Source organism: Apteryx rowi, unplaced genomic scaffold, assembly GCF_003343035.1.
Source record: "Apteryx rowi isolate R43461 unplaced genomic scaffold, aptRow1 scaffold_297, whole genome shotgun sequence".
NCBI lineage: Eukaryota > Metazoa > Chordata > Aves > Apterygiformes > Apterygidae > Apteryx > Apteryx rowi.
Window position 1 is genome coordinate 807,233 of NW_020449385.1, and position 18,737 is coordinate 825,969.

General features: G+C 35.9%; 1 protein-coding gene across 1 annotated transcript in view; it reads right to left on the reverse strand.

The window, feature by feature from the left end:
• Positions 1 to 629: 629 nt before the first annotated feature.
• The window catches only part of VWA3B (von Willebrand factor A domain containing 3B), a 69,818-nt gene continuing 51,710 nt past the window's right edge, over positions 630 to 18,737 (reverse strand). Inside the window, exons 23-27 of the mRNA XM_026069434.1 lie at positions 8,850 to 8,970; positions 7,678 to 7,802; positions 6,417 to 6,554; positions 5,852 to 5,949; positions 630 to 900 (exon numbers count right to left, since the gene is read on the reverse strand). Of these exons, the coding sequence (XP_025925219.1) occupies positions 630 to 900; positions 5,852 to 5,949; positions 6,417 to 6,554; positions 7,678 to 7,802; positions 8,850 to 8,970 (753 nt within the window). The remainder of the gene's footprint in view (positions 901 to 5,851; positions 5,950 to 6,416; positions 6,555 to 7,677; positions 7,803 to 8,849; positions 8,971 to 18,737) is intronic.

Here is an 18,737-nt window from a genome sequence, read left to right on the forward strand (position 1 = left end):
ATGTTGAGAGAATGTTTAAAATGGTATGAGGAGGTACAACTAGCCAGTATGGAAAAAAATCCTTCTATCGTTCCACTGACAGTAGGCTCATTAAAATGATAAGTTGGCTGTGGCATGCGAGAACATACCTATACTAGCCGAGGCATCTACTACAGAGCAACATGGAATACAGATACTGCTGTCAGATTTAACTGAGTTAACTTAGACACAAAAAGCAAATTAACCTCTGAAGCATTGAGCTCCATATATGCTAATTTAACACCTGCAGTGTAGACATGCCTTTAATCTAGCTAGCACAAGTCAGAAATAATACAGGAACCCTAATATATACTCTGCCTACTAACAGGTACTGAGGTTCATACTACTGCAACTTCACTATTGTTATAAATGTTAGGGAAATTAAGCTAGCATATGCCAGAACATGCTTTATTCACTTCTTTCCTTTACTGTGGAAAAATATGCTGAGCATGATCAGTGTGAAGAATGGTTTCCAAAGGAGCTGGCAGAACCCCATCACATAGGACATTTGAAAGCAGGCTGGTCTAACATCCAGAAATGATAATGCAGAACCCTGGTTCCTTGGGTGGGCATAAACAAAAAGCCTATGAGACCTGTTTAATACCTAATATTTATAGTTTTCTACAGCCTACTTCTTTACCTTCAAATTCCTCTTCATCATTAGGCAGTGAATTTCTTCCTCTGTGTTTTACTTCCCTCCTGGAGATAAACAAAAGATCATCAGAGTCTGATATCCTCTCCTTGGGATGTCTTTTGTCCTCTGCTCTCCTCTTCTTTTTCTTTTTTCCCCTATGTTCTTTCACAATATTTTTCTTTGCTTTTTCTCCTGCTTCATCTCCCAAAGATGAGTGAGGATGGGACTTTTTGGTCTCTTTGTCCAGGCTAGAAAATCAGAGAAGGAAGTTCACTAAATTAAAAGCTCGCATACCATATACTATTTATTTGGTATCTTTTTACATTATATAGATTTCACATCCTGCATCTCACAGTGCCGACAAGAGAAGGGCTTTTCATACTCTTGACCACTTTTCAGGCTATAAATGTCTTACAATTCCATTTCCATTTTAGTTACAAAATAAGTAAAGAATAATCTGGAACACAGCATGTATTGTTTCTCTCTTATTTCTGTAGATAGGGTATATCTTGCTAACCTGTTGCATATAACCTTTTCTCTTAAAAAAAAAAAATCTGGACAATCTTCCTGTTAATCTCAATTCTAACATGATTCAACAAGAATTTGCACCCTTCATACCCTCGTAGACAGTCCATTCCCACCCCACTGCTGAGATTCCTAAGATTTGCAGAATAGTTATGTAGCAAAATACAGTTAGAGATGACTCCTTTCACTGCACTCAGCCCCAATTTATCAGAAGTGCTTAGGTAACTAAAACTGAAACAAGTACTTAGGCACTCCACTTTACTGACATCAAATAAGAGAAGGTTCCTAAATACCTTTCTGGATCTAGTCCCTGATTCTATCTACCCCTCATGACTCCAAAGAGGATTGGGCAACTATCTGCCTTTTATGATGTGGGCCCAGAGCTTGCAGTGTTTTAACTTGCACATGCAACTTGCTAGTTACATTTGCAGAGTGCTTGTTCTGTCATAATTCTTTCTTTCTACTGTGACAACAGCAAAACCCCCCAAACAGATGCTAGCATCAGATATTAAAATGAGAAGAGCTATATTAGTAGCTTAGTAGCTTCTAAAGACTTCTAAAGACAAGTGAATTAAGCATGACCCATAGCACACACACCACAAACAAACATCAAAAAGGCAATCCCAAAGAACCCAGAACTGAAGATTTAGACATGCTATTGTAATACAATAAAATTACTATTGTATTTTATATGTTATGTTATATATATAAAAATATACACACAATATATTACATTATAATTATGTATGTAATACAATATTTACATGCACTGTGGACTGTCAACAGGGAAGCCCAGACTAACCCTTACTTTTTAGTCTCTACTTCTACAGGACCTAGCATGAAAAAATCCTTTATTTGAGTTCCTAATACCAGTATTGCCATCAATCATTTTGTTTCCTTCCTGATGAACTTCGGCTTCTGCTGTGTTTGTTTCTATCAGCAGTGTCAGCATGTTCCCATTCAATGTGCCTGCACTGATGAGCAATATGCTGCGCTGTTCCCCACTGGGAAGTATGACATGTGAGGTAAGTATCTATTTTAGAATGCTTCACATAATAAATTTCAGTTGGAAGTACACTTCTGTGCCCCCCGAAAGGTAGGGGCTCTAATGGAAACTCCAACTTAATCTGGGTTAGAGCACTGCCATAGCATTCCTTATATTAGTAACTGATTAAGAGATGTGTAACTAATGAAACACAATTGTTTGTTTAATGGCTTTGAATGCACACCTCATAAAAGGAAAACAATCATTCAGCACTTCATGATGGGTTACAAAAAGAAACAAATCTAAAGTAAAATCATGGTCAGTACTGGCTTTTTATGATGCATCCACTGAGTTAATGCAGCCAATGCCCAGAAGAGGACATTAGGTATGTCTACATGACACTAAAGTCACATGTTAAGCAGCAGGAGAGGAATGAGTTTTCACATTACAAATATGTGGCTTCACAGAGAACTCAAAAAACCTAGCTGAGAATGTTACAGGGGAACTGACTGAATTAGTAAGTGCATTGTCGGAGCCTGTCTATTCATATCTTACAAAACGATTTACTGTAGTGTAATAGCTCCAAGAAGTAGGAAATTAAAAATGCTGTTAACTATAAAAGCTCTAGCTCACTAGACTTCAATTCTTAGAAGAGAGGCTAAAAATTCAGCAGAACCGGAGATGATATGTAACATGGAAAAAGATGGGGAGAAATACATCGCAGTAGATGATAAAGTTGGGAGCATGCAGGGGAAGATGCTGTGATTCTGCTGTGATTCTGGCAGAATGGAGTATCGTGGTTCAGTACTGATCACTGAATTCTTTATTGGCACATCAACGCATTTGACCTAGGTACCTGGGGGTAAGGTATATGCTGCCTATATACTAAAAATTACATCATAAACTCTTTATGTATTTTATCCAATGCCAAAGGGGCCTGCGAATCCCAAATGCTCAAATATGGCTACTTCAGGGCTGTAAGCGGGCATCTAAATTAAAAGAAAGTCTCAGTTTTAGATGCTATTCTCCCTTCATTTATTTGCTGCCTTACACATTTCACTGCACTATGTGCCATAAATCTCTGCATCCAGCCGAGACATTTAAATTCCACTTACACAGCTGTCAGATGCTCAGGTGTTACTGTCCTGAGTGTCACAATGTCCCTTTGTGTATCTGGGCCTTGGTTTCTTTAAAACACTAGTAATCAGATATAAGTGGTATCATTTGAAACAATATCACTTGGAGATACTTTTCATGTGCCTTTAATAGGGGTAATTTGAGGATGATCTATCTGAACAGTGCTATTCTCAGAGACATTTTACAATGCAAAAATTATATTAAAATAGTACATAAATTGTCATTTCAAATGTTCTGCTTTGTTTCTAAAAGCTTCAACTGCAGAGAGAAAAAAAACAGAAATGATGTAGTGACAAGTTTAGATCTTAAAACAGCAAAGATATTGGTATGTTCAACAATTATTCTTGCAAAATTTATGCTCTGTTTCAGGGCATGCTAAGAACTGTTCCACTTAGTTCAGTTTACAGGGGATAGAATGAATGCCTTAACTAAGATTCCATTATTTTGTGCTGCAGGAAAAATATTTTTTGGAATATATTATTTAGATTTCATTAATTTAATTTCAGTCATCTGCTATACCAACTGACCAGTGTTTACATGACCAAACCAATGTTTACTAGCTGGATACACTACACATAAATTCACAATTAGTAAGACTTGAATATGTAGTTTCACATACTATTTTACCCAAGAGCTGTCAGATTTGACATCACTTCATCTAAAATTTAGATCTAATGAGTACAATTATTTTTAGTTTGCAGAAATTTAGCGCTTTCACTTCAGTCAGTTCTCCAAAGAATTCCTCTGTTTGCCAGTGAATAACTCAATCTTCTCATCATTTGTACATAACAATGGCAAGTCAGCTTGCCAATAAAGTCTATGTTTGGAGAATGAATATCAAATTTGATATTAAAGCACTCAATCATGAAACAAAGCATTTAGAAAGGAAGCCATTCTTATTTTTTATGCATTTAGTCATATCTTTTATTAATAAGGTACCTTATTTAGAATATAATCCAACACTCAGTGGAAAGGAAAGATTTCTACTGATTTTCCTAGAAGACAGCTCAATTATACATCTGCCTCTTTTCAACTGGTTGTATGTATTAAGTAGGAGATCATGGTTTTAAGGTTTACTTTTGGGTGAAAACAGGCTTGGCTACCATCATGTAGATGATCTGGCCTGGGAAAAAAATATTAATATATTTCAAGATTAGAGATTCTGCTCAGTAAATTGGAGATATTCATTTGTTTATGCACTGTGACTGCAAGCTGATAGAAGAGGGAGTTTCAAAATGCATTGGAATCACTCTTAGAAACTGTGTGAGAACCACTCTCTTAGGGCTTGTATCAGTGTTGCTTTTTGGTCCTTTCTGTTATTTTCACGGAATCCATAGATCACCCACTGCAGGTACCCTAGCCATGGACATCATTTTTAACACTGATAATCATATTAGGAAATTTCAATAAAAGTGAAGTTTTAAAACTGCCTTTAATGGTGGGATTTGTCCTGTTCATGTAGCCTCTTGGGAAGAAATCTCCCTTGACAGGGATTATCCAACTCTGGCAGCAGTGCCAATGCTGCATTGACATAGAGGGGATAAAGAGGGAGCCATTCAGTCTAGAATCCCTATGGCATGTCAAAGCAGATGGAATATTCAAAACAAAAGGATGCGTTTTCTCACACAAAATGTAGTAAAACTATGGAGCTCCTTCTGGCAGGAGGTTGTGGATGCTAAAAGTTCACATGGGTTCAAAAAGGTAACTGTACAAATTTGTGTAAGAAGAAGCCATCAAGGTCTGTTTAATACAGAGACTCCAATTCTGCTTCTGAAAATCCTTAACTCACAAATTGCTGTAGGCTGGGATTGTGTTCTGGGAAATAGCCCTAGATGATCATTCTGATCTTATACTGCTTTCGAAAATCTGATGTTGGTAACTATCAGAGACAGCTGGTGCTCTGGAAGTTACCACAACCCAATGCTATTTCAACTGGATAAAACTAGAACTTTATAAAAAATGAAAAAGTAATCCACAATCACTTGGAACCACTGCATGTTCCCTGCATTGTTCACATCAGAAAATTTTAGCCCTGTTCTACAGAAGTTCTGCAGAACTTAAGTAGGGGCTCGTATTCAAAGCATGCTACATACTCTCTCCCTATCATTCCCCATATTTAAGCCCAATAAAAGATCCAATATCCTAGAAACAATTTACAATTCAATGCATAGCTTTATATCACAGCAAAAATCTTGAAAGAAAAATGAGCTCTACAACAAACAGAAACTCAGTCTCACCTTTCAGCAGTTCTCTAACAACTTCCTAGGGCTAAGCTTCAAGCCAACACATCCCATCAATGTTTCCAAAATGAAAATTGGGCAACAAATTGCCAGGTAATAAAATGGTGGAACAGACAAGTAATACTCTTCTCATCCATATGCTCTATGGGTCAAACCACTCGGTTACATGTTTAGAGCAAACCATATTCCATTTCACAAAGACAGTAGTTAGAGTATTAGATATGGAAATCTGATGGTACAGTTGAACCCGAAGTGCAACATTTAGGATTCACACAAAATAAGTTTTATATTGTTAGGTTCAAGTATACTCACATCATATAATCTGCCATCTGCACCATTCTTATGTACCGACAGGAAAAGGCATACTTTGTTTGGCTGATTTTAATAAGGCCACTTCTTACACAGTGTTCCTGCAATGATACAATCAACATTCATCCAAATTAAATTTAAATCTTGGAAACAGTAAAGAAATACGTATATAAAAAAATCCAACCACTTTAATGCAGGTGTAATCATCATCTAAATGATGAAGACAAAAAGTTTCAAGTGCAAAGCATGTTTTTTAATAATGCACCATGAAAAAAATGCAGTAAAATTATCATAATGGCCTACAGACAAACAAACATAATGAAATGAATAAAGATTGTACTGCATGTGATTAAAAAAACCCTAAGTTTCTCATTTTAGCAGCATGGAGCTTGTGAAAGCCACCAAATGGATTATTATATTAGAGGGCTTTTCATTCAACCCTGAAAGCTGACTTACTTTGGTTAGCTGGAGACAGGGAATGGGACAGCAAGCTCTTTAGCCTGGCCAATTATAGCAGCATCCTGGTACTATCACTGCCAAATTTGTTTCCTCTTATAGGTTTACTTACTTTCTTGTTGTTGAACATCAGAACTGTGTAGAGTTTATTATCCGTTTCCACTCTCTTTGGCGTTGATATAACAATGGCAGGTACATAATAATCATTTCCAGTCTGTGTCCAAGTCCTGGCAAACACATAGTCTCCAACCTGCACACCAGGAAAATACTGGTTTGTGAGAACCTTGTAGCTTGTGAGTTTTACAAGACATAAAAGATAGATATTGAGATTTTTACACAGATCATCATTCTAACATGTTCCAGTCCTTTCATATAGAGCTTTAAAGGCAATGATAAAGGACTTGGTTCTCCCAGGTGCTGATCACTCTTAATTTCCACTGGATCAGGAAGAGAACACAAAGCAAAAAATACATGACAGAGCCCTACTGAATGCATCAGGGCTCAGCTGGCGAGTTGGTCAGAATGAGGATGAGGAAACTCTTCCAACTCTTTTATCCCCTTGAACTTTGTACAAATGCATACATTTATAACAAGCTTTTAAAGCAACCTTGGAAATTTTAAAGAATAGCATATGTAACTGATGTATACAAAACCATTTTTAAATCAATACAGAAGTTATAATTTCCAGGAAATTCTGCAGATCTTTTCCAGAATGGGATGCTTCCCTTACAGAATACCAGGAACCACCTGTTCAGGATTTGACTTCATTTCAAGGGAAAAAAAAAAATGTCTCTAGTTTCAAGTGTAACAAAATTGTTACGGAACTGCTTTCTGTATCCATCATCTCTCGTGTAAAATAAGAATCACCTGAAAAAAAAGAATTGTGATTGCAGATAGTCAGCTGATCAACTTGAAAAAACAGAATTGGAATAAGAAGAGGTTTTTCCACTACTGTTACTTAGGGTTAGTAAAAGGTTATTTGCTGGATTTAAATTATGCTATGATAAATAAATTGTTAGAACTTCTTGTACATAAAAGGCTCTCCTTGATTCTTAGACTACCTGCTAGGAAACTTTTGCTGGGAAATAGCATACATCTCCTCCATAGGTGGCCAAATAGTCATGTTTCATAAAGAAAATAATATAGACTTCTGATAAGCAAATGAATAGGATTACAATGAAAAGAGGCTCTAAACAAATGAAAAACAGCATGTTGAAAATATCATCAAAACAGAGTTATTGCTGTCATTAAAGACTCTTTAAAATAAATCACTTTTTGCAAAATATAAAAAGAGCTATTATTTACTCTATCTATGACCAATGGGACAAAGTTAACAATGCATATTTGCTACCATAAAAAATAGAATTCTTCACCTGCAGATATGGACATGGCATAGCACCCCCTACAGATATAATGAACTTCACAGGTACAGTCCAGGTCTCCCCATGGATGAAGTCAACAAGTGCATGGGTAGAACTGATATTATTTATCACAGTTCCTAAAAGAAGAACATAATAAAATATTCAAATGATTATGTTTTTACCCCTTTTGGAAAACTTCAAAAAATCCTATAAACTGTCATATGTCACTGAGGTCAGACATACTCTGTCAGCACTATACATTCCTCATTTCCATTTATAGTTAGCTTTCATTTAGCCGGCTTAATTTGTGCTAAGGAAATGGGGAAATTTGTGCCTGAATAAATGCAGCCCTAGTAACCGTTCTTAATAACACAGCCATTACAAAACCAAAAAAAGGATAATTTTCTAGCCCAGGTATGAACTTTGTGAACCTACCAGCTGGCTGATTGTTGACATGATCAAGCTATTACCAGAGGTAAAAATATGGAGAAAAAGAAGAAAAAAACAAGTCAAGGTAGCATAAAAATAATGGACTTCTCCACTACACACACACATGCACGCAAACACACACACTACATCTACAGTTACTCTGCCTCAGGTCACAATTTCTATATGGACACACAGAGCAAGCTCAAACATCCACAACACAAGAAAATGCGAAGATAACAGAATTGGCCATGGTACTTTCTTTTTCCTGCAGCAAAGTCTCTGCATTAGTTTGATTTTTTAAATGAAATAACAATACACARTTTTACATGATAATCATTCTGCCTTAAAACTCAACAAAATGGCAGAAACATTCGATGAATTATTTGAGCAAACCCAAAAGCTCGGCCTTTTCCAAATGCTGCACAGAAACAACCCAGCATGGCACCAAAGAAGGAGAGACAGATACTCTCATCTAGTTTAAAATGTGTGTCAGGTACTGAAAAGCATTTCTTCCCATGCTCTTCTTTTATAAACCTATCTGTCAGCAGATCTGCATAGTTTTTGGACCTTACACAATGTGTCTTTTTATAAATGTATATATGTGCACACACAAAATACATATATTCATTTTTCATTAATATGCAAGTGTAATATTAAATCTAATGAAAACTGAACTAGCTAAATATGACCAAAAGTAATGTTTTATTGGTACTAGGAACTCTAAAAATACTTAAAATGCAAAGAAAAATATTTACCTGGATAATAAAATCCGGTGATATCTGATCTTGCAATCACCTTTTGGCTTTTGACAGTCAAAAATACTTTGCCTTTTTGTCTTTTTTTAGACTGTGACTTCACAGATTCTTCTTCAAGTTTCTGTAATTTGATACAAATATGGTTTTTTCACAACAACTAGCCAGTCAGGCTGTACCTATCCTTTGGAATTAACTAAACATTTATGCAATATAATGTTATGAACTCTGTCAATAATTCACAGTAAAATGGATTATTTTAAACATTCAGAATAGTTATAAATAGATGAAGCTATGTTACAGGAAGCACTCACAGATAAGCTCACCTAACAGTTTTCACTATAAAATCCTGTTTTACATGGTCATAACAAAGTCTGTATTTTAATTGTCCAGGTAGAAATTTACCTTAATGAATCATGACTCTGGCTGCCATTTTCCTAGGAAAAATTTTACAAAGTTGGATTTCCAAGAATGAGGTAAGGAAAAATCTACTTATTTTGCAAAATAAGTGAACACTGAATACACATCTATTTCCTTCAGACAGGTGGGTTTTCATGATAATGATTTTTTATTAAAAGTATCCGTACTATGTGGAATGACTGATTAAAAAAGTCAAATACAAAATCCAAAATAAAAAGAAAATCTTGCAACTTCTGTCTGGACAAAATGCATATTTACAATCCATAACTTATATTTACCAAATATTTAAAGTTTGTTTGATTTTCAAATTTAAACTTTTCAGCAGTTTTAAAACATTTCAGCTTAGCAAAATATTAAACCACATTTTCCAGAGCCACCACGGTGTATCATTCGGCCTTGGTAGTTTGGGTTCTTCAAACATTAATTCTCTTCTTTGGGGTGGAACTCCCCAGACTATAGCTCCCATAAGGTACCACAGTCACCACAGAACAACACAACTTACTGCTGAATTGCTCACAAATGAAGCTGGTGATCCAAGCAACTCTTAAATTTAATTAATTAAGTTTTTCCAGATGAAAAATCTTTCTCTTTGGCCAATCTTTTTGATGCACAAGTTCTTGAAAAACAGATGACATTTTCTGTGGGATATTTTGTATTATTCGCTTTTAAAATGTTTTCCATGGGAAAAATGTTTTTCAGTTGGCTTCAGGTTTTTTCAGTGCTATAACTGTTTAGTTGAGATATTCTTAAGAACAGACTAGGTGTATGGAGTCAGACCAAATATCCATCCAGCTGCTTTCTTGTATGTGCTCCAGGCCAATAGCAGTGTAAGAACAGGGCAAGCATGTTCTTACTTGAATACTCTCCCAGACTCCAGTAATGCATAGATCAGGATCTTCCTGAGGCAGAAGAGAGAGTGTTTGCATTTAATGGCTCATGATATCTTCTTCTTGTGTGACTTTTTTGAATATATGTCAACTTTCACAATCCACAATGTCCTGCTGCAAGGAGTTTAGCAGCTTAACAGTGTGGTGCTCGAAGAAGCACTTTTATTTTGAATCTGGCGCTAGCAAGATGCATTTGATGGTCCTATTCTTCATACTGGAAAAGTCAGTGAATAGTGATTCTCTATTCACATTTACACATCTTGATTTCATAGCTCTATTATACTCCCTTCTCCACCAGCTCTTTTCCAAACTATTCAGTCTATTATAAAGTTTTAGCTTATACAGAAGCTGTTCCAAACCTCACCTAATTCCTATTGCCAGTTGCTGTAACCTCCCTGCTCTACTTGATCCTTTCTGAAATGGGGAAACCAGAATTACAGCCAGTATTCAAGATGTGGGCACACTATGGACGTACACAGTGGCGTAACACTTTCCGATCTCTGCTTTCTCTGTACCATTCCTAATGATTTTTCTTTTCACCACTACTGAAAACTGAGCTATTATTTTTATAGATCTATAATAACTGCTAAATTTGTTTGGAAGGATACCAGTCAGCTCAAAGCCCAGCACTGTATCATCAAAAGATGCAATTTCTTTTTCTCAAGCGTTGTTATTTAGGACCATGTACCTCAATGATTTCTAACAAGGTACTTGAAATTTCACAGGCTCCCTCATACTCAATAGAGACAGAAATTTCCAAAGGGCAATCTAGCCTATCGAGGATGTTAATGCAGCTATATCCTAAAGTGAGGTGGGTTGAATTTGGATCCTAATTTTCTGATTTGTGGCAGTGTTTAGTATGCGTAACTGCAACAGGAAACATCTGGTTTGGAAGGGATGAACTGCTCTAAAATGACCAGCTCTCAGAAAAGTCAATGTGCTACATTTCTCAGCCTGGACATCCTGAATCCCTTATCATTCTGGTCTCAGTCAATGTCTACCTTGCTTCCCCATCTGCAAAATGAGGATAATAACACAGTTTTACATCACATGTTTTGTGGAAACAAGATGACAAATTCTTTCAAAAGACTAAGATATTATAATGATAAAATAAAAAAGTTCATAGATAAAGTAACTACCCTGGACCAAATGAATGGTATGCATGGTACACTATAAAAAAGAACTGGGGCCATGTGCTGAATAGTGAGAACAGAAAGAAATACAAAAGGAGGTGGCCATATGTGGACAGACTCAACTCCTACTGCAGTCAGTGACTGCATTCAGCACTAACTGAATCAGGAACATAAAGAGCACTATGCGTCCCATGCAGTGACGGAGGTGAAGGGTTGTGGAAAATACAGTATGTGAAAAATAGTCAAAGACTATCATAAATGACAATTGACTCTACATAAAAAATATACTGCTGGCCTTTCTGAGCTTCTGAATACTTGACTTTGCAAGTCATTATGTTTTTTTTACCCTAAAGCCTTTTATATCTCACTTTACCATTTTATGGGGCCTCAGGGTTATTTGCCTTAAAAAAAAGGTCATGTTTCTGAATCTCTTTTTTTCTAGAAGAAAGAATTTCTTCCTATTCAGGCCCTCTCTCTTACAGCAGGTTTTGAGAGTATCAGGGAATTATGTGTATTTGTCAGAATGTGAAAGAATACTTCACATTTTAGTTTCCTGAGAAAATTAAGAAAACTGATGATACAAAAACCTTGTCTTTCTGATACTGAAATATTTTAATAATCTAGAATCACAATGTAATTTACATCTGCTACAACAGTATGAAATTAAGTACTGAATAACAGCATATTATTCTCTCCATACTGCTCAAGATAATGTTTCTAAATGTAAATTRTAAGCAAATGCAAAGTTAAATAAATCATTCTGTTTCCCCATTAATTTTTAAAACATTTATTAGCCCACATTAGGTAAACAATTTGCAAGCATCCATCTCTAACACTGCTCCTTTGAATCACAAAATCATATGGTTTGAAAAACCAAACTTGTCCATAGATCTACACTCCATTTATAAATTTTGTTTCTGAAAAAAACCCATAACCCATAGACCCTTAAAAAAACCCTGCTTGCTAGGGTGAATATGCCCTGCTTCCTTGTCTGATGACATTTTTTCCCTTAAAAGTACAATTGACTTTGATACTAGATTTGCCCTAACAGAAAATAATGATGCAAAAGTCAGGAATAACTTTGACTACATTATTTGTTCTCAGTTTCGTTATAACTATCAAGAACTCCTCTCTCCCCAGACTTTTTCAATATCCCACACAAAAATCACAAACAACACTAAAAAATTCCCCCAAAATAAACAAAACTCAAAAAAAATACAAACCACAAGGAGATATTTTAAACAGGAGATATGTCTGTTTTCTAGTTTTATTCTTCATCTCTATAGAACATAAATTATACCAACACTCCTGTTTCTCAGACAGTCTCAGACACAGGCTCTTCACAGTGCTTGGCTGTTTGAAGTATAACCTAACAAAGGGTGATTTGAGTGCAAAGACTTACAACTCCACAAACACAAAAAGGCATTTGGATAAGCCATTTACTTAATTCCTCAGGCTCCAAAGGGACAGCTGCTGCTGCTGAATATTTATTATTAACTAATTTGTAATGCTTGACTAATAACTTGGGCAGCGTTCAGCATTCCACATTAATCCCAGTACTAAAGACTGAGGACGCATGCACAACGTACTGCAGAATTCAGGTGCTTCAGAACCACCGTCTAAACTCAAACCCATCCTCCCTACCTAACGTGAGCTTTAGGTGCTCAGTGCAACTGTCCCAGTGCCCATTTCTGGAATGAAGTTGTCTATTATCTTCATTACAAAAGAGCCTCATCTGATTCACAGGGATTTCTGCTGAGGCCAGGGTGTTTAGCTCTGCTTACGTTGAAGCCAATGCATTAAACCATTGAAGCCAATGCATTAAACCATATGAAGTGGAGCAGATTTTGTTTCCCTCTGCCAGTGTCTGCTGTATTTTAAAATTCACTTTCAAAAGAGATTTGTTGTTGCACTTTCTTACCGTAGGTGAGAACGGATAGGAAGACTATCCACAGACCTCTGAGTATATTTGTCCTAACCTTAGCCCTACTACCAACACAACCCTGATTCCTCCAGATCAACAGTGCCAAACTACCGATTTTCCCCTGAGCGGTGACAATGAGCCCATTCTGTGTAAACCACAGTCCTTTTTTTTTTGGAGCAAGCATAACTTTTTGTAGCTACGCACTTTGTCCAACAGGCTACTCCATTGATGACAATGGAAAATTTAACCAAACAATTTTAGATAATTATTAAAATTAGTTATAACTTTTTTGTTGTTATACAATCTGTGATGCTTTTTTTTTTTTTTTTAACCTTCTTCTCCCTAAAGATGCACAAGAACAAAGACAGGAGATGCCAAGCTATTTAGGAAACATTTGAAATGTAAAAGAGATCAATAGACAGCTATTAGTGTTCATTAAACAGTTAGGAAGATTGAGGATTGTAAGAATTAGGGCATCAGGAAATAGAAGAAACTGCCAAGGGAGGTAAAGAATTTCCATTTTTGGATAGAGTTAAGACTCAGCTCTATAGAATTCATTAGGAATAATTAAATCAACCGTATACAAAAGAACGGGCTAGATGGGCCACTAGAGGTCTCTTCCCACCCAAATAAACCCGCTTTACAAAACACTCACATTACATTTATAAATCATTTTAGATTATTTTTAATCACACAGTGGTCATTCAGCATGGCCACAATCAAGGCTAAGCCCTGCACATTCAAGCTCATGCTGAGGGAAACACAGCGCTTTTAAAACTGTAGTCTTAATGAGAGTGGTTCCTTCATAAAGAATGTGGCTTTATTTCTTTGCAGAATCTGATGTCCATTGACATGCAGAAACAGAAATATTTAATATGAAAGGAGATGTTCTTTGCCACTCTCAAAGGCAGGATTATGACACTTAGGGAAAGAAAGAATTAACATGAAAATGCGAAGGCCATTAACAGAATGCAAAAACTGTCCTGGAAGCTACCACATTTGGAGAATAGTAATGCCATGACCCTGGTACTTGAGAGGCTCTAATGCGAGGTGGATAGGGGAGAGTGTACAAGTCCTTCTATAAGGTAAAAATGTCATGTTGTAAAGGGCTTTATCATTCAGTGAGAAAAATCATAATAAGAAATGATGGCTGACCCTTATGCCTGACAAGTTCAAAACAGAAATGAGATACAATATTTTAAGTCAAAATAGTTACTTATTAGAACACACAGACACAGTAACTGATACATTCCTCATCTTTTATATCTTTAAATCAAAGCCAAGCGCCAAACTGAAGATGAAGCTTTTAGTCAACATGTYTTAGCGCAGCAAAAGAAACTGCGTAAACAGAGTGAGATACAGTCTACAATTATCCCTCAAATTAGCTAATCATCAGTTTTTGGTGTTTTAGATTTTCTCTGATAATAATTAAATGTGTTTGCTTATTACCCAAAACATTTACTTTCTGCATCACAGGGGATCTTCAGCCACCTCAGGGCCCTGTCCAGGTGGATGTCTACTTCATCCTCTTTCAATAAGCTATCGACATAACTTACCTTTCACAGATATCAGCAAACAGAGCAGCCTGAACTCAACTCCCACAGAAGGTCAAAGCACAGAGGGAGGATAACCAGACCATTAATTCAGTTGCAGGCTTAAACAGAAAGCTCCTGTAGCAAGGACATCCAAAAAGGATTACTAATTCTTCTAAGAAGTTGTAAAGATAATTAGGAACTCTTAAAAGCTAAAAGCTAAGGGTTTTTATTTTGAATTTTAGTAAAAAGAATCAGCAGGTGATTTAAAAGTCTGCTTTGTTGAGGAGACCTCCAGAATAATTGCCATTTTTCTACCATCTCACAATGACAATTTTCATTCAGTGCCAGATATTTTGTTGCTGTAATGTATTTCAGCCGGCAGTTTACTTTTTTGTATCCCTTCTGCAGACAGAAATCACAGCTGAAAAAACCCTGGCAACCTTTTAAGGAGGCTCCACATTTTTTTTTGCTGCTTTTTTCACTGTTTTTTTCCACCACATAAACAGAATTCTAATTACATCTGCATTCCTGCCTCTCACTCTTAAAGCCTTTCAGTTGCAGATTAGCAATTACTGAAGATGCTGCTCTGATTAGACTCCTAAAGCAGGTTGACTCAGGGTAAGTGATTGCACAATGTTAATCACCTCATGTCTGAGAGCACACATTGGTGTTTCAAGGCAACAGTAAAATTACACAGAATCAACCATAAAGATGTTTCTGCTACTCTTGTACTGAGACATTAGGTGGCAGAGATGAATCAATAATCCAAATAGCTGTATTAGCAAGGTAATATTTTCAGATTAATGTAAAATGAATCAAAATCTTCATCTGTTTTTTGAAGAACTTAAAAATGTTTTCAAATTTAGATTCTTAGTGGAACAAATACATTCTCCAAAGTTACAGAAACTGAACATGATCCTTCTCATAATCATTCATTTTCATACATGGCCTGTGTTCTATTCAATATAATACAAAGAAATTTTTACAACTTACATCATAGTATGAAAAAGACCACAACTCAATGTGAAAAGTGTTATTGACTTCAGTGAAAAGAGAAGTGGATGAACATCATATAAAACTAAAGACTGTCTTTTTAAAGAAACTGGCATTATATATCTAGGCATGACCTGCTAGGTAGGGTAATACCTGACAATTTTCAAGTAGAGGACAGTCCCATTCACTGTAGAGAACTCACAGTACAGGTTCATATTGTGCTCATTTGGGTTTCACTTAGCTTACCTCTTCATATTAATCCATATATAGATATACATGTATGTATATATATGCATACACAGATACATCAAGGTAAAAAAGAACTAGTATGATCATGTAATCAGGCTTCCTACATAATACAAAGCATACAGCTTTCCCCAGCATTCACTTCACTTAGGCCAGCCATGCATTAAAGTTCAGTCAGAGTAATTTCCCTCACTCAGTGATACAAAACAATGAAAAAGAAAAGGAGTACATTAATATATGAGCTTTATGATGAATTCTCTACTTGTTTTTACTTATCCTCTGTTAGAACTTAGAGGTCTGAAATAAGATTTTCTTTCTTCTTATTTTTTTAGTGAGCTTATTTTAGTATTAGCACAGTACAACTCTACCTAGGCAGCAGTTCTACAGAGGCATCAGCATTCCCAGTGAGGCACTGTTTAATGAAGCTTTTAGATGAAAAAACTTGAAACTGAATAAGAGAGATGCTTTGTTTTTTTAGAGGTAAGTACTTTGAATTTTAAAGCGTCAGTAGTGTATACAGGAAAATTAAATCAATTTTTAAAACTTAAAAGTATGTTTTTGATTTCCCTAAGAATTCACTCACACACTCTGTTGCAAAGACAAAACTCAGTGCAGAAGACCTATGCATTATTCAAATAGAATATAAGGTTTTAAGTGCTCTATGGGATTTTATACATACACACATGCGTTCATGTTTATAAAGTTATTATGCAAAATAACTTAAAGGTAAAAGCTATTAAGGTAGAGTCAATTCATTTTCAAGAATATCCTGAAAGACTGAAAATAATGATAGAACACAATATTGTAAGCTAAAATATGTTTTCTGAACATACATATCACAGAAAAAGCTAATATGATAGAGTATATTCTCTCTTCCCATAGTGCAGCCTAAAATAACTTATTAGCCTTATCTTTATACTTGTTTCTTCATATATTTCCATAGGCACTTCAACAAATTCCTCAACACCACTCCAAGTAAAATCAGTGGTTCTTTTCAGGAAAACATATATGTAAGATCAACAAAAAAATCTCAGACTTCAATTATAGTTTTGGAGTAGCTAGATTATTTTGCGCTAATGCAAAAAATGGAATTAATGGAATGGAGAGAGCACTCTGGCTGGGCAGAAGCAGATGTCCTCTTTAGGATGAGCTGAACAGCTCTTCAGATGCCACTGACTCTGTTGACTAGGGCACCATCCCTGACAATGTGACTTAGATACCTGTTCATGCGTAGAGGCCTACATGGTACGGACACTGAAATTTCAGTGTCTGAATATGGAGATGAATCTCACCTATCTTTTCTTTTAGAATAAAGATACCATGGAATGTCACAGTGAATCACTTTTGACATTATGAAATCTTTTAGTCTTGTATATCTGATATTAACCCAATTTCTACTAAACCTGAGAACTGGGTAGATCCCACTGGAGATCTCTGTAAGAAAGTATAAAGATGAGATATGTTTATTCTTCTCATCAAAATGTCTGTGAAACTTTAAGAATAACAGACACTTTGAGCTGCTGCACCATCAGTGTGATGACAATCAATCAGCTTTGTATCTTTCCCCTAAGACTGAACAGTGCAGTTTCTTTTGTCCCTGTTCCTGGCACCTGGATGAGAGTTAGTTACATGGTGCGGAAGCTCAGCAGGTTTTGACATTATGTGAACAAGAAAAACACACAAAGGAGATTTCTTCTGTCTTTTTAACCAAAGTATTTATCAACCCTTTGGTAAACAAGTCTACAGTTCAGAAAGTCTTTTCTAATTTTTCAGATAATTCCGAATCTTTAGCAAGGAAATAAAATGCAGAACTGAGGCCAGTTCCTAAGAATGCCTTACTCTTCAAGATTGTGCAAAAATCTAACAGGGGAGCTAATGCTAATGGCAGTCCAGAGTGTTGCCCATTTCATTAGAGAACATTTCATTGTGTTCTGCAGATTATTACTGTGTATTTTACATGAAGTTACTCTTAAAAAAACACTAAAATTCAAGCAATGGAGAAAATGACTACTAGTCTATGAAGGTGCACTTCCAAAGGCAACCTTTTTTTTCTTCTCCATATTTTATGTATATGTAGATTTATGCAGATCTGCAGGATGAACTGCCACAAAGCTTATATCATAGCGATCTCTCACATATATCTTCTTTTTCAGCTGTCCTTGCAGAGGAAATAAAGGTATTTTGCTCAGATTTGGTTCCTAAGAAGCTCAATTTCTCTGGCTCTGTCAGCTCTAGAACTTCTGTTTACGAAGTATATTCAACAGAGTCGAAATTTGATGTACTACTGTATATAAAGCAAACTCTACTTTTTCATTCAGGATAAATTTTAGCTTTGCTAGAAGTAAATTTAGTGTCTTGCTGATTATTTACGCTTTACAGACAACCTATGTACACAATTAAAGTGCATACCCGAGCAGATTCATCTGCTTTTCCTGATTGCCTTGGGGTGCATTCTTTTAAAAAAAGTTGCTTAAGTGCCATATGACATGGGGGTAAGCTGCATCCCAAATAACAGTATTTCAGTAGTTCTCCAGAGCTAGTGAGTGTGAATAGTTAGGTAGACACATAGACAGACAGATAGACAGGAAAAAAAGTTTACTGTAGAAAGATATGTCGTCATTACAGATCACTTTCTTTTTGATTACTTTCTTTCCTCTATCCATTTGAATAGCATTACACTAAGTGCCTAATTAATAAGATATCACCACAGAACAAAATTATGCCAGAAGCACATACTGAAGAGGAATATTTGA